This window comes from Macrosteles quadrilineatus, unplaced genomic scaffold (genome assembly GCF_028750875.1).
Source record: "Macrosteles quadrilineatus isolate MER2022 unplaced genomic scaffold, UCM_ALF_1.0 Scaffold_12__1_contigs__length_5162894, whole genome shotgun sequence".
Lineage (NCBI taxonomy): Eukaryota > Metazoa > Arthropoda > Insecta > Hemiptera > Cicadellidae > Macrosteles > Macrosteles quadrilineatus.
Genome location: NW_026542605.1, coordinates 3731958 through 3748649, shown reverse-complemented (window position 1 = coordinate 3748649; position 16692 = coordinate 3731958). Strand labels below are relative to the sequence as shown.

Genomic DNA, 16692 nt, shown 5'->3' with positions numbered 1-16692 from the left:
TTAGAACTTGCATAATAATTCTTTACCTGTTCTCAAACAAATTTGTCCAACTGGGTTTATTGAATGCTAAGTTTGTGGGACTTTGTTTAGCAATAAAATACTTGCGTAGTTTTATCTCTACGGATGTTTGTGAAACCACTACCAGTACTCATTGTGATTTTAAAATGATCTAATTGATGTTACAAAGATACAAGGTTTTCATGTCTTTGACCAAAGGTTGTCAGACAACTGATCAATGTTAAATACATACCCATAATGCTTATATTTTTCCCCTTGGACATTTAAATCCTAGAAGATACTTGGTCCTACATACTAACTACCTCGACTTCCTGGGATCCTCTGTGTATTCATCATTGGCTTTTAACAATCTCATGTCGTTTTTTACTTTATGTTTCCACCTTCTAAGTGTCCAAGGGGTTCTCTTTTGTTCAGGGGTTCCCTCCATATTTTACCATAGCTTTTTTATGTCCTCTCCTTTTTAAATGTCCGGTCTAACTCAGGTGTTTGCTTTTTGCCCAATTTTGCTTGTTAAAGCATTAGGCCTACAGCTATTCTCGCTTTGAGAGACAAACGATAAAATCCTGGAAGAACATGTTAACGGCCACCAGTATATAATTATAAAAATATCTTAATTTAATATGGAACAAAATTAGTTGCAATCACCACTCGTACACTTGTTGCAGGATATTAGAAAAGGCTAAGGAGAAGGAACGACAAATGAACGAGGAAAATACACCTATTGAGATCGTGCCTCAAGTACAACTGAAGATTCAACCAGAACCTAGTGAAGACAGCAGAGTTGGTGAGTTATTACTGGTATTTTTGTTTTGTTTGTGTGGAATAACAATATAATTTATCACAATTAGTGTTTTAACTATTATGCATTAGAATGGTCAATAAGAGAGTTCTTAAAATTGACAAAGCTAGGTGTACCCGATATTAAATATATACTAGACAAAACTCTAACTTAAATATTCAACATATAGACATAAAAAATAATTCAATTTCACAATTGATTAAACTTGATTTGGAAATAAAACTTTTTAGTCACAATCATAACATCAAAAAGGTTAGTTTAAACATCCAACTCTTCTTCAGGCAATATAAAAAAAAAACTCCTTTTAAGGAATACAAAAACTTAATGTAAACTTAACGTAATGAAACAGTGTTAAACTTAATGTAATGAAGTATGGGGTATATGATACCTCAAGAAGCTTTTGTTTTGATATATTATAATATTTAATTTATGACAGTTCATCATAGCATTAAATATTGCTTGAGGCCAATCAGTTATATTTTTTAATATGATGACATTTTGTCTCTACAAATGTTAGGAAGGTGACATTTTCACAGAATATTTTCAAAACCTGTTGTAAAAATTGTGTAAAACTTCGAAGCTAGTTTACATTGCCTAGTATTATTTAATCAAACGTCTAAACCCCTTTGTAGGACATTCTGTATTACTATTGACTGAGTCAACAATCTGATCGTACATGTATACAATACCTCACGATGGACACATAATTAAATAGATACAACAATACACTTTTGTAACATTATTATTTCATGGTGTTAATTTTTTACTAACAAAATATAATACTGATATTAAATGTTAATAATCTCGGAATTGTAAGAGACTAACATTTAAATAAATATTCTTTGAGATGGATCCTGTCATTATTATTATAGTTGTATAAATAATTTGGTAACTAATCTTGACATAAAAAAAATTATAGTATCAATACTTATCAAGTAAAATATACTTTCCATGAAGAATTAATTGTAATGTTACAAGCTGCATTAGAAGACGAGGAAAGTGATGATGATGACACATCTGATTCATTGGATAGTTCCTATGATGATGATGATGACTCTTTAAGTTATGATATTTATGAGGAGGGTGAGTTTGCCGGAAACATAATTTTCAGTCGCTTTTAATTTATTTAACAGTTGTTGAATTGCTTCTTAGCTGCAATAATTTTGTGTTGGCATAATTCAGCTGTACATAGATATGCTTATGTAATTTGATGACTTGAAATTTTGTTGATTGCGCCTGTAGGTTTTAAACGTATTAATTATAATTTTCCTTTTGTAAGTATTATTTTTAAATTATTTGGCTAGTTTATACATTTTAGGTTATTTAGGGTGTAATTTACATGAAGGTACGGAGTATTGTCATTTAAGGGAATGCTAAAATAAATAACTATTTTATTAACTACTTGATATTGCTATACCATGTCAAGCACATTTAGAACGACCTTAATACATAAGAAATCCTGTGGGTTTTGTAAACCTAATTGGAAATTCAGATGAGTTCTAAGTTCTAATATTTATTGGTAACATTTCTTGTATTTGACTATGCTGCACACTTGTCACACTTTTCTCAACTTTTAGGAAATGTTGCAAACTTTCACAATTTTCTCAACTTTTAGGAAATAGGTAGGCCTAATTATTATATGAAGACATGTAAAAAACCATTGTTATTTCATAAAAATCAAGTTTCTGATGAGATAAAAGTTTAAAATATTTTCCTCAATCATGTTTTTTTTTTTTCTGAAATCCAAATTTTAATTCTTCAATTTCTTTTATATTGTTTATATAAGTCAAACAAACAGGTCTACTTATGTCTCAACCTTTTTAAATCTGTGTTGAAATCTTCATCTACATAACTAGGTATATTGTAGTGTTCCCGTAGATTTGTTTCAATCATCGACAATCTACTACTGAAAAGCCATCATAATAGTCTCTTTTACATTTACTACAAATTTACAGGAGAATGTGGTATATGATACCTCAGGAAAATATGTGAGATACAGAGCAGTGTAGGTATACCTGGTGGTGGGTATTATACCTGGTGATCTCCCATGATAAGTTCCTATATTGTGAAAAAGGTATGACAAACTGCCAGTTCCCTCCATGCAATGCCAATTACTTTAAACTTAAAGTAAAATTGATTTTTATTTCAGAAAAGAACAACAGAGTCAACAGAGATGAACAGACTAGGATACAAAATTCAACAGAAGTCGCAAAACAAGTTCCTATTACACCAGTAAGTTTTGTTGTTGGTTCTAGAAGAATCTTGTTTCATCTAAGTTTACTCTCTCAGTGTATTGGTAACAAACACTGTATTCAAGTTGTATAACACAAGCTAATGATCCCTACGTGTCGTTCTAATCAATAAATGACTGCTCAAATTACAGTTTTACAAAATAAGCTTTTCTTAATAAATTTAAATCTGTCTAACTTACTTAAAAATTGGATATTTGTGACGATAGCAGTGTTACCAGAAGGGAAACAATTCTAATCGGACATAAGAAAGACACACTTTACACTATGCACTAAATATTAGAATATTTCACTGTGATTGACAGTGTTTTCATTTAATGAAGACATGAGTTGAAGAGGAAGGAGGCATCTGACTTTCTAATCAACCCATGCCCACCTTGAAAAATGCTATATTTTTCTTTTGCCAGATTAGACTAGATTCCATTTAGTTAAGCTTGATACCCTCACAAAAAATCCTAAAAACCTATGTGCTCTGTGTTACATCCTTTATTTGAGAATCGTAAAATGGTCTTGAAACAATGTATAGATTGTGTCAATTAAAATGGTGGGCCTGAGGATGAGAACCATTTCCTCACCACCGTCACTTTTTTTATTTTGCACAGTAGACTCAACAGTTGATTGCCATTGGTTTAGTTCAATACCACTGGTGACTCTCAGAGTTGAGGGAACCTTCCTATCATCCTACACGCCGTCCTAATTTACACAATCTTTACTTTCAAGACACTGGACGTTAATTTTTTCATGTGACCTAGCTGAACTCTTTTATCACTTAAAAAAATTTAAAAAAATAACTCCTCAATCAACCAATTTGATTTTTTTACCTGCAGTTACACCTAAAATCCGACCCTCAGTTGAAGTAATTATAACCTCAATATTAGGGATGGACGAGATTGGATTTTTATTTCGAGACGAGACGAGACGAGATTTTTTATTTCTCATAAAATTTCGAGACGAGATCGAGACGGGATTTCCCTTCTCATACACAACGGGAAATGCACGTTTAAAATTTTTACCTGATTTTGTTACATTGTTAGATGACTGTCTAAATACAAAAATAATGATAATAGGCAAGAATATTTACAATCTTTTATTAAAAAACATCAGCATAACATTTTTTTATTAATCACGCCTAACTTATTAAAAATGCCTATGATTAGGAAACATAGTGATATCAGTTAGGATAGAGTTCAACTTATCCTAAAATAAAATAAATCATAAAATAAAAGCAATATTAATTTTTATAAAATAGTTACTTGTTTTGACTTTTTATAGTAATAAAACATTCCTCACACTGCTTACACTTAACAAAACTTCTCAAATGTCATTAAAGTAATATTATTAAAATAATTAAAGTAATATTTACATTTAAAGAATTAATTAAATGAGAACGCCTTCGCAAAGGAAACGCAACTACAACACGCTCCTGTATTGCGGGTATTGCATTGACTTTCTGCAGGCGTTTTCAATTTTTTTTTTTTTGTTTTCTCGTCTCGATAAAAATTTTGGCCAAAAAGAAATCTCGTCTCGTGTAACGAGATTTAAAATTTCCCGAAAATTTCCCGAAATTTCGAGACTTGACCATCCCTACTCAATATCTTTATTACCGGTACTGCTGAATCCAAAATACTCATACTTGATCTTTTTAGCGAATTTCCCATATAGGGAATAAGCTATTACCGTAGTAATCATTGTAAGAACTGGATCCAGGACCGATTTACTTTTTCATTTTGAGGTCCCCAGAGGCCAAAAACACCATCAGTTCAAATTTATAAATATAAGTGTCTGTTAGCACGATAACTCGAGCAAAAATGATCCGATTTTGATGACATTTGGTATAAACGTGTAAACCTACATTTATTTGGACGAGTTCGCGAACCAGCATAATTGACATAATTGAGCATATTTGAGCATAATTGAGACTATGGGAATGGGGGTTTTATGGGGTGAAAATTGATTTTTCCCATTTTTGACGCTAAAAACGTACAATTTTGCAATTTCTTTCCAAACCATTTTGTAGAGCTTAAAAAACAAATAATTTAGCATATTGAAGCTTTTTTATGCACCTATAGTTACGGAGGGAAAAAAATAGAATTCCCATGTTATTCTTATGGAGGATAAGTAAACTGTTGTATTTCGCTTGTTTATGAACATAGTTTTATAAAATTTGGAAAATTTATTAATTTCATATCAAACTATTAACATTTCATTAAAAAAACTCGTTTTTACTTTCCTCGTTGCAGCAAACCTAGAAGTACTCGTTAAACCAATGCTATTTAAATGAGGAATAATGTGATATTTTTAAGGAGATATTTTAGAGTAAATCCAATCAGGCAAATAGAAATTAGCTTAGTCTGCAGGTTTGCTGCGGTGGGGGTATTTTTAGTTTTCAATGTGTGTTTGGTTTTTCCAGGCTCCCAGTTCTCCACCCAAGCAAGGCACAGCGGAGAATGATGACTCAGTGACTCCTTCTTGGAGGCGACCAGGCTCCTTCAGAAGTAGAGGCGGAGGAGATTTATCTAACAAGACACTACCTCTGAGTAAGTATTGACAATGTGTAAACTACAAGATGATTAGATTGGTCATAGACAAGATACTTTAGGTCAAAGTAGACTGACCTGGGTCTTCTGGAGAATACTGTGTCCAACAGGCAAAAAACTAGCTGGCATCCATATTTTGGAGAAGCTACAATTTAATGATGTTCCCGAAGACCAAGATGTGACTGGGCAGTGGGCTATGCAGAATCGTTACAAAAAATGGTATTCTTAATTTGGCATGGTAAACAGCATACTGTAACGTTCTTGGTATCATTAATTCAGATTCAGATTCAGATTCTTTATTCGTCACAATACATTTTCCTCCCCAGCACAGCTGGTAAAACAGGTGACATGTCAACATCTTAAAAACTAAAAGCAAAATATACATGATACAATTTTTCGGCAAAAACTTAATCAAATGCCTTAATTTTATATACATATTTACATAATATTACAAAGTTTCACATAAAAAATCATTTATACAATAGTATACTTTGTTTAGCAGCAGGGACTGAACTTCTTTCTTAAACTTAAGATCATTATCAATATTCTTTATCCTGTTTGGTAGCTTATTATATAATTTTTCCCCAAAATACTGAGGCAACTTTTCAAAGGAACTTAATCTATGAATAGGAAACTGGAAACCATTTCTGTTCCTAGTCTGATAATTGTGAATATGTTATCTTCCATCAACATATTAAAATTAGATTTGACATAAAACAGACATTTACTAATGTACATAGATGGTAGTGTTAACATTTTGAGTTCCCTAAAAATAGATTTACAGGATGTTCTAGGTTTAGAATTTGTCATGATTCTAAGATATTTTTTTTTAAATTTAAAAACAGACTCCATACCTGAACTACCTCCCCAAAGTTCAACACCATACTGTATTGATGAAGCGAACAATGCATGATATACAATCAATCTTGTCTGTAAGTCAGTAATTTTTTGCAGAACAAACATTTGAAAACAGAGAGAATTTAATTTTTTGAACAAAATATCAATATATGTTTTCCAGTTTAGTTTTTCATCAACCTCGTAACCCAAGAACTTTGTTAATGATCCTGAAGGGATGAAACTCACATCCAAAATCAGTGCTAATATTATTAGGTTCAAAGAAAAAGTCACATTTCTGATTATGACATCACCGTTTGGACACCATAAACAATGGGGATAACAGAACAGTTTCATCAAAGTTTTCCTAGAAAATCAAAAATGAACCATTTTGCGTCTAGGGCCCAATAAAAGCTTTTGTTAAATTACTTAACATATAAATAAACTGTTTAAAACACTACTACTAGTTATCATGAACTGCTATTGTGAGAAGTAGGCCTACATCAATTTATGTAGGTACAATACCTTTAGGGCTGAATTGGGATTTCAAATTAAAGATTACTAAAATCTCATAACTGTTAATTCAAACACACCGTTAGCCTTTAAAAAATAAAATCGTAGTTTAACAGTTAACTGTAAGAAGGACATGTAAAGGTGAAGGTGATGAGTTGCCCTTGAGTTACCTCATGTAGCTTTAAAAGGTAAGTCAGGATTCCAGTAATATGTGGAAACTCATATGCCACTGGCCACAAACAATGTATCACTTCTGTACAGGAGTCTTAGCCTCCACTACCAGGTTGTATGTCAGGTGTATCTTGCTTTGTATTATTTTACCATGGGGAATAATAAAAAAATCTTCTCATAATTAATTGGTTCATGAATTAAATTTCACTAAGCAAGCCCAACAAATTAACAAAAATTAGACAAAATATGTACCTATTTATTGAGTTTTAACTTTTTTGTTACATTAGAAAGTTCTTTTTTATTCTATAGTAACACTTTTACTTTGTAGTTTGGCTATTGAACCAAGGTAGGCCTATTAAATATTCAGTTAAATTTAAAAAGTATAAGTCATTCAATATGTTTCCAGAATTAAGTTTCAATACAAGAAATAAATAGGTGATTTAAGTTTTGCTAACAAATTTGTTTGAAACAAACCAAACTTTTTTGACCTCTGTGCCAGTTTAAAGGTATATAGGTTTTGATCAATAATTTAAAATATTTTTATATGACAAATGTGTTTTAGATCTTTTAACAGCAATAATTGTAATAGTGTAAAATTTCCCATCTTATATTTGTTCAGGTACCTTTAAAGATTTTGTCTTTCACATTCCGTTATTGATAGCTTCAGATTGTTGCATGCTTTAAGGAATTTTTAACTTTGTTTCTAATATCGGTAGACAATGTTTGTAGCGTAAGCTGAAAAGATGACCAAGTGTTAGATGACAGTAATACAGTAACTTGTAACATTGTCACAAGCTACTCCCCACCTAAATATATATTGTCAGTTCATTTTTAATTTATTTTGATTAGTTCTTTTTTATTTACAAATTCCTTGAATGCTTTTAGTTTTCATTCAAGGTGTTTTTGTGTGTGTTTATACTTGTGGGATTTTTAGCAAAAAGGTATTACAAACACTTTCAATGGGAATGGAATAGATAGTATATTTGTGGGGGTACCACGAGTCAAAGGCTATCTCCCTCACCAAAGTTATAGACGGCAAACTACTATTCTAGCAACACACCATTCTTTAACCTAGGAATTGTATACAGCGTGGTAATAAAGTCCGAAGACAGTTTAATATTTTAAAAAATAATGTAGATAGAGCTACAATACTTGGTACAAAGTTACAGAGCATAAAATTTTATTTTAACACATATTCAGTGATCCAATAACTCTTCAGGGGGACGGCCCTCAAGGAGTCGGTCGAAAATCTTAAATGGAAGCATAGGTCAGTATGCACATTAAATGAAAGGTATTTTTTAGTAGAATACAATGCCGCATACCACACTTCAAAAGGTTGATCCTGCGCAAAATGGCAGCCGTTCAAAAATTTCTTGAATCTGCCATTTTGTAGCTTTGAACGACTGCCATTTTTTACTCAGGCGTTCTTTTGAGCTTGAATTTACGGCATTGTAATCTACTAGTGAAGACGTTTAATTTGATGTGCATATCGACCTATGCTTACGTTAACAATTTTCTTCCGATTCCTCTGAGGAGTAAGTGTATAATAGCAATGCAAACTAAATGAATCTTTGAACAACTGTCATTCTTGGCTCGGTTGTACGTTTGAGTTCAAATTTGCGGCAATATATTCTGCTAGTAAAGACCTTTAATTTGATGTACATGTCAACCTCTGCTTCTATTTTAGATTTCCTCCTGACTCCTTGCGGGACGTCCCCATGAAAATTGATTTTCCTAAAAAAAGTAGATTTTTAGATGTTGTGTTTACGTATAAAATCTTATTGATTTACCTGTTGTCGTTTCGAAAATATTTAACTGTCTTCGGACTTTATTACCACCCTGTATAGTTCACTTGTATTGTAGTGGTAATCATCACATTTTCCCCCTAGGGATAGGTGAGAATGAGCCAGCAGAGAAGATAACCTCTCCTACAGGACCTCCCCGAGTCATCGCTCCGGAGGAGAAGGACAAGGAGATCGGTCTGAGGCGCACACAGAGCTTCGAGGCGGACGAAAAGCAAGTTACAATTCAGTCTTGTCTAGAGCTAGCTTTTTGTAGATTCAGATTTACTATTTGTTTTAAATTTGTCGTTAATAACTGCAAGCAGTAACAATTTTGATTGTGTTGTTGACTGGTTTTTTAATGTTTTTGTCAGGGTGTCTGCTGAAGAGTTACCCAATTAAATTATTAGTTGAAGTTTGCTTCAAAACGAAACGTTATCCAGTAAGCTTGAGACTAAATTGGAATTGATCCAAAGATTGAAAGATTTGTAACATAATCCAGAATGATTGAAACACATAAAGAGGGGTTTTGTAGCCCAAAAATTAACCTTTTTTTTCTCTGTTTAAACATTGAAAACAACGTTGTTACTCTGAGCATCTGTCTGAACTTTTACTCATTAAAGTAGGCCTAACTTGAAATAGCTTATTTTGTAGGTGTTTTTATTTCATACACCAGTGGCATTTTACAAGAGGTCAACGTGAGAATAAAGTTTTGTGGATGTGCCGTGAATTGATCCCGTCTCTCCCTTACCAAAGTCCGAGACGCTAACCACTAGGTTAGCAACACACCAAATTTACAGGTGTTCTATGATGGAGATAATTATAGTTTTTTGGCAAGTATTTATTCCATTAAAGCATTTTGATTAAAACTAAAATGCTTCTTGTTCCCAGTAGCTGCATCAACTTAGGTATTCATTGAACCAATAATAGGTGTTTTATAGTGGACGTTGGACTTAGGTTTAAATTTAAATTTCATTTACAATGAATCCTTTTGAATTCAAATACAATAAAGCAACTGGAATTTCTCTTAGCCTGCAGGTATGCTGTGACGGGGGTAGCTTTCACAGTAAAGCTGAAAATTAGCTAAAGCCAATCAGAACGTTTATGTTAAGTCATTCAATCTTTGGTTGTTTAAATGACCCTGTAATGTTTACACTTTTGTTTTAAAATGTTTGAATTTTTTTGCCTACTAAAACTTATTATTGGCTTAGCATAATTAATTTTTTCTGGATGATAATGTGACTTAATGAATGTATTTTATTTTATTCCTTAGAAATAAAAGATGTGTTGTTCTCACGCCAAGCACTCAAATTGTTAGGCTATGTTGGTTTAGTGAAAATCTTAAACTGTCAATGGTTCTAATAATACTTTGTGTCAACGTCGTTGTAATTCATAATCACACTGTAGACTACTGTCTGTGATACTAACTTATCATTGTTCAATGTTTGTTCATTATTTACATTCACTAAAAGTTAATTGATAATACTTCATTTTCTCTCTTATTTTACATTAATGCCAATAAGGTGCCTAGTAACTCTTTAATTTTAATATCTTTCAAAAATTTAAGTATACTTTCAACAATCAATAATTAAATTTTCAATAAATATCAATCCGATACCATTTTCATAATCAGTCTCATTTTCATCATTGGTTGTGAACTAACATAACCTAAGAGTTAGATAGCAAAAGTTACTAGTTGGTAAAATCACTGTGCAAATTTTAATAATTGTTATGCTACAGTGTGTCAAAATTGCCCACTTGAATAATTTAATCAAACAGGGGTTTTTTTTAGGAAATACCTTGGCATGGATTGTGGTTATTAGAATTAAGGAATAGCAGCTAGCTTATCTGAAAAATGTCCTGGTAGACCATAGTACACACAGAATTCTCTGGAAACACAATTTTCTGACCCCTGAGACTTGGTCTCTGTACACTTTGAAATTTGAATCTCTGAAACTTGTTTTGACAAAGCCCCTAAGGAGATGAAATGTTGTCTGTTTTCTACCCATGTCCTACCTGGACTTTTTCTAAAGTAAGCTGCTATATCTTCATTCTAAAAATCACAATTATTATGTATTATTTACATCACAAGACATGGAGGTAAGTGTGTTGTGTTGCTTGGCATGAGCATGTTGCTGCATGTGGCAGGTTCTACCGCCGCTACCTGGAGCTGAGAGCCAAGATCAATGCAGGGACGTCGTGTCCCACGCTGCATCCCCCGCACACCCCCGGTCGCACCCCCACACGCTCCGCCTCGCTCAAAGAGAAGTGCTTCCCGAGGTATATAGTGCACTAATCTTATGAACAAAGATACAAAATAGGTTTATTGTTGATAACAGGATGGAACTGAAGATAACTTCTGTATTACACAATCTTAACTCCCCGCTGACACTAAGAGTTTAGTTGATCATCAAGATTCACTAAAGAGGATTTCTCTTTTGTCCATGCATCCCAAAAAATGTTGAATTATTTGGGATGTTTGAGGTTGATGATGCAACAATAGGCACAAGGGTTTGATTTTAGGTTATTTTGGGGAAATCAGGTATATCTTGAGTGAGGAAGAAATGTTTTGTCAGGTTCAATGGTGGCCAGATAATTGTTGACTTGGAAATGGTATAAATGATGTTGAGTTTTTAAAATTTGTATGTGTTGTGTTGTAATTCTTCAAGAATGGTCTCTTTTATATTCAGGTAAGTCACAAACAAAAATCAAAAATCATTTAAACTTAGGCCCTTCTGCTCTTTTGTAACAATATTGCCCTAAAACATTCAAAATAATTGAGAATTAGGCGTTCAAACGTACAAATTTCATTTTTTGGAAAGAATCCTTGTTAGTGAATATTGATAAGAAACTAAACTCTTAGTGCTGAAGGAGAATTCAATTGCATGGACATGAGTTATATTTTAGCTTTTTTTTGTCAAAAATATCAGCTGCAAGAAAATAAAATTTTTTAATCGTATTTTAAAAATAGATTTATTGGTTCTCTATACTAAGCACCTAAATATGGCAAGCTTTCCCGTCAAACATTTACAATAATTTGGGAACTAAAATACACATATTTGACTTGTTATTCATACCATTTAAACCAGTTTTATTTACCACCGCTAGGTACACTTAACCAAATGTGAAGTATGACTACACCAAATCAAACAAAGAACAGGTGTTGCTATTATAGCAGACCTGCTCCGTCCCAGTTAAGTTCTTGTCTGTTCTCGTACCAGTTCTATCCTGCAACACAAGCAGTGTAATGCAGCTCAGTGAAAAACATTTTATTTGTATGAAGTTGTCAGTAAATCTCTCGACAATGGAGAGATACACAGTGTGTTTTGAATGGATTGTCCATGAAATGATCAAATGCAGGTGAGTGTTAAGGGTTAGCACTGTTGCACACTACTAACAGTCAATCAAATGCAATTGTATTTGTTTTTCATATTAAATTAAATTTGACTAACTATTTTTTGTGTGTGTCAGTATTTAGTTTGATTGATGCATACTAATTATTCGTAATCTTTTGTTGATTTCGCATACCACATTGATAAGGGACTTGTTATTTTGGTAGATTTGTTTCACAACAGAAAACCAATAGGGATTGATCCTTTTTATCATGGTTTTCAATGGAGTTATTACTACTAAAATTTTGGGTTGGTTTTTCTTAAAAATATTATACTTCTATGAAAAGTTATATTAGACATTTAAACATGTTTTATTGATCACGTTTCTTACACTGTTTCAGTGGCTCAGTAAGGGCTTGCTTTAAAACAGCTTGTAAGATATAAGATAACTGTAAAGGGAGAGGATGTAAAAACAAAATCAGATGTTTAAAATAATAAAATCATTCTTTAGGAAAAAATAGGTATTTCCCTAAATAGCCTACTTTTTTTACAATAAGTAATTAGCAATTTGCTGGGGATGGAACAATTCACTAATAATTTTTAAGACTCTAGATGTTTAAAATCAATTACTCAAATAATTACTTAGCCTATTTAGGGAAATATCTATTTCTTTTTAACAATTTTGTTATAAAAAAAATCTGTTTCTTCTCTTCAGGGAAATCCACTTGAATAAGACAAATAGTCCACCAAACAGAGATCAAAAAATTAACAAGACTTGATAAAATATGTTTGAATGTTGTTCATTTCTTCCCAAAAGGTAGCACCATTTTGAGCATGCACCTTACTCGTGACTATACACTTGAATTGAGTTAATTTTTTACCAAAGACCGTTTACTTTTAACAGTCACAAAACCATATTTGAGAAAATCTTGTGCAAACAAAAATTGCCAATGTTGTATGTGTTGGTTTCAGGAGGGGATTGGTGCGAGAGGACACTCGGTTGCCACTTCCCCCCTCCACCCCAGCTCTAGTCATCCCTCCCACCTCTACAACAACCTCCCCCTCGGCTACTACCCCTACTTCCTCTCCCTCGTCAGCTCCGTCCACACCTACGTCAACGTCCAGCCCACAATCTCATCCTAGCATACGCAGGTATGTGCCAGTTCTACGTTTGTTCATAGTTTTAGTTAAAGTTGCTTAGATTAATAGACCTAAGCATAATACCATTTGGTTGTGAAAAATGTTATTGATTTTCTATCAAGATTTTATATGTTTTAATATTTATTTCAGAGTATGAAATTGGTTTGATATATTCCCCAGTTGTAGTATACTCAGTATGTGTGAGGTGACCTTTGGTTAAACTTAAGTTCAAGTTGCACACATCCAAATATATTAACATAAGCTAAACAAGTTTACTATTTGTAAAGCTCAATTGGTGTAGATTGTGGATTAGTATTTTGAATCCTTAAGTGTGAAAAGGAAAAGTAAATCCCAAGTTTATAAACAGTGATTTTCTGATATTTTCATGATCAATTGTTCCTTTGAGATCCGTAAAAGAACTGGACGATTCCATACACAGTGTATTTTGCAGTCAATGATTAAAACACAACAGGGGACTAGGTATTGTGATATTTGTCCTAAAAGGATGTTACAAAGCACTCTGTTCCTATTGTTTAGTACCCTTCACTTGTATTTTTACCACATCAATACAAGTATTTTATAAAATGAGTTTAGGTAAATTGATATTAATATTAATAATTTTATTAGACTCTTCTTGTTAATCCTGTTGGTGCTTATTACACATGAATAGTTTATTGTGAGATAATTAATAATCTGTAAATGTTATCTTATCATCAATGAAATAATTGTCTGGTTGTTAATGTTGAATGGGTGACTATGTATTGATTTGGAAATAAAATAATTAAATATTTTTGCAGAAATCCATAATGTTTTGAGACATTTATTGTGTAATTTAGGTTGATTTTAAGTTCCTTAAAAGCTTAGGATTGGTGTTTTGTAACTAGTTAAAAAAAGCTAGTATCTTCAATATACACGTATACTAACAATATTCTCATGGGTTACTTCATTAAATGGAATAATTTTTTCTCCATTGAAACTTTCTAATCATAACTCTGTTTGAGTGCTTACAGTTTTTTTTTATTCTACACCGCGGGACATTACAGACACTGGTCATTTCTGTTTTGTCAGTGATTGATCTTGTCACCTCACACACTCTTACATGTCTCTCATTAGTCATTACCCATCTCATGCTATGCACTTTTTCCCTTTGATGTTATATTATTTGTAGGTCAGAATGCAAGTAGTTATTCACTATTGAAAATACCCAATGTCTGACATAAAAACCTGAGTAGTTTAATTAACTGATTGATTGCCTAATTAGGCCTAGTAACTATTGTTGTTATTACTGTAATAATAAGTAATAACTGTTGTTTTTTAGACTTAGAAAGGGAGTAACAAATAGTTAGGCCTAATAGTTTCTCCTTTTAGTGGGTTTGAAATTTTGATAAAATTCAGTGGTGATATGTTTTGTCTGCATTTTTGTATATAGTCACGTGTTGTAATGTTTCATAGTTTTACCACTCCCTCACAATTTCAGCGGTGTAATGGCCATGATCACCGGAAGCCCTTTGCAGACCCCTACCACTCCTACAACTCCCGGGGGTAGCAAATTAAGTCCCGGAAACATCTTTAAAAATTTCTTCAAGTGCGTAAAGTCAAAAGATTGCTCTGTGTGATTTTTGTTTTTTTTTTGTTCATCATCTTTTTGCATGGCTTTTCGTGCCACTATCTTGTTTCTCGAGACATTTTTTTGTTTGGTTTGCCTAACAAATTTGGATTTAAGCAGATTTTTATATTTTTTTTGGCATTACTTTGTTTTTAGCTATTCATAATTTTGTTCTTTCTAGGGTTACCATTACAAAGTGTAATTTTTATCCTACTACTGTAAATTCATCTTCTCATGTGACCATTTCGGTTTTGTATAATCCATTCTAAAATTATCACTAACGTTAGTAAAAACATTTTTTGTACTAAGTGATAAAACTTATTGTCAATCTTAAGTAATATTTGGGTTAAAATACGCACATAGTGGCATCCCCATCTTAAATAATTGATAATTGATAAGCATATCTTATTGGTTATAAAAACCTAGATTTTGTCCCTTTGACAGTTAATTATGACAATTTCATGCCAAATTAAAAATGTCATACATTAATTTGAATTTTAATGAAAATAAAGTAATGGTTTGGCAATGTGTCCTAAGACAATTTTGAAGGTGATTCTTATGCTTAAAGTATTAGTTGTTTTTAAATTAACAGATCTATATTTTAAATGGTATCTAAAAATTTGATGCAATAATTTTAATTATGTATCCTGTAAAATTAATAATAAGAAGAAACTTGACCAAAATAAATTATAAAAAAATAAAAATCATAGAAATTTAAAATACTAGAGGTTACTCAAATCACATGTGCATCGTATGGTTAACTTTTTTTGGACAAAAATGGTATTTGCATATGACTTCAATAGTTGCTCAACCAATCTCTCTTTGACACGAAAGCAATAATTAGTTAGAAGAGAAGATTAATTAGAAGATCAGAACGGGTTTTATTTTGGGTTCTCTAAATAGTTTGCATGACCAAAATATAAATTATTCAGTCGCATGATGGTGAAATTCTTCCTTTGTTGTTGTTGAGTTGTCCTATGTGTTTCCTGTCTATATTAGTCACCACCATTCAATTTAAACATTTCTCAAGTTTTAAAAACATTTTTTTAGGGTTAAAAACTTTCTTTTGATGACACATTTCACAAATTCAAATTATTTTAGATTTTTGGTATGTTGTTGTAGTTGGTTCTAATTGTACGGTTTAATCAGGTCAGAAAACTTTCATCGTTGAATTTATTTTATAGTTTGTAACAAATATATTTTTGTTTGTAAAAACTGTTTGGACTAACTTTTTCCCATTTTACTGCTTGTTGCATGATACCAGATTGAACTCTGAATATGTATGCATCCAAAATTCAAACATTCTTTTGTCATCTTGTCTGAAATATTGAAAGTTTAGCAGAATAGCCAGGTAAATTAATCGATTTTAACATGCAGTGAAGCCTCACCATCTATTTTTTTTATTGAAATTGTTTTTTACAGTGAACAGCTTCTTTTTCCTATTAAAAATGTGACTTAACTATTTCAACTCACTCATTCATCTTAAATTATCTCAAAGAGTATCTTGATCATGTTAGTATCATCAAATTTTATTGCAGCATTTTGTGTTGTGGATTTTGAAAATTACTTACTACCCCTGAAAAATGTTTTAATCTAATTATTTGACTTGACACTTGCTTTAATTTATCTATGGTTTTTGAAATAAACGTTTTGCCAAATCTTATGTAAGGTAATATAATAAAATATAGGCTACAATAATTTAATAAATAAAA

General features: G+C 32.0%; 1 protein-coding gene across 5 annotated transcripts in view; it reads left to right on the top strand.

Moving 5' to 3' along the window:
* LOC129004847 (protein phosphatase 1 regulatory subunit 12B-like) overlaps window positions 1–16692 on the top strand; it is an 82546-nt gene that overhangs the window by 32379 nt on the left and 33475 nt on the right. For 3 of the 5 annotated variants that reach the window (XM_054433512.1, XM_054433509.1, XM_054433508.1), the window contains exons 7-13: window positions 684–802; window positions 2967–3049; window positions 5477–5603; window positions 9011–9137; window positions 11051–11182; window positions 13207–13386; window positions 14852–14959. In XM_054433512.1, the coding sequence (XP_054289487.1) occupies window positions 684–802; window positions 2967–3049; window positions 5477–5603; window positions 9011–9137; window positions 11051–11182; window positions 13207–13386; window positions 14852–14959 (876 nt within the window). The remainder of the gene's footprint in view (window positions 1–683; window positions 803–2966; window positions 3050–5476; window positions 5604–9010; window positions 9138–11050; window positions 11183–13206; window positions 13387–14851; window positions 14960–16692) is intronic. The other 2 variants (XM_054433513.1, XM_054433511.1) reach the window with 2 other exon arrangements.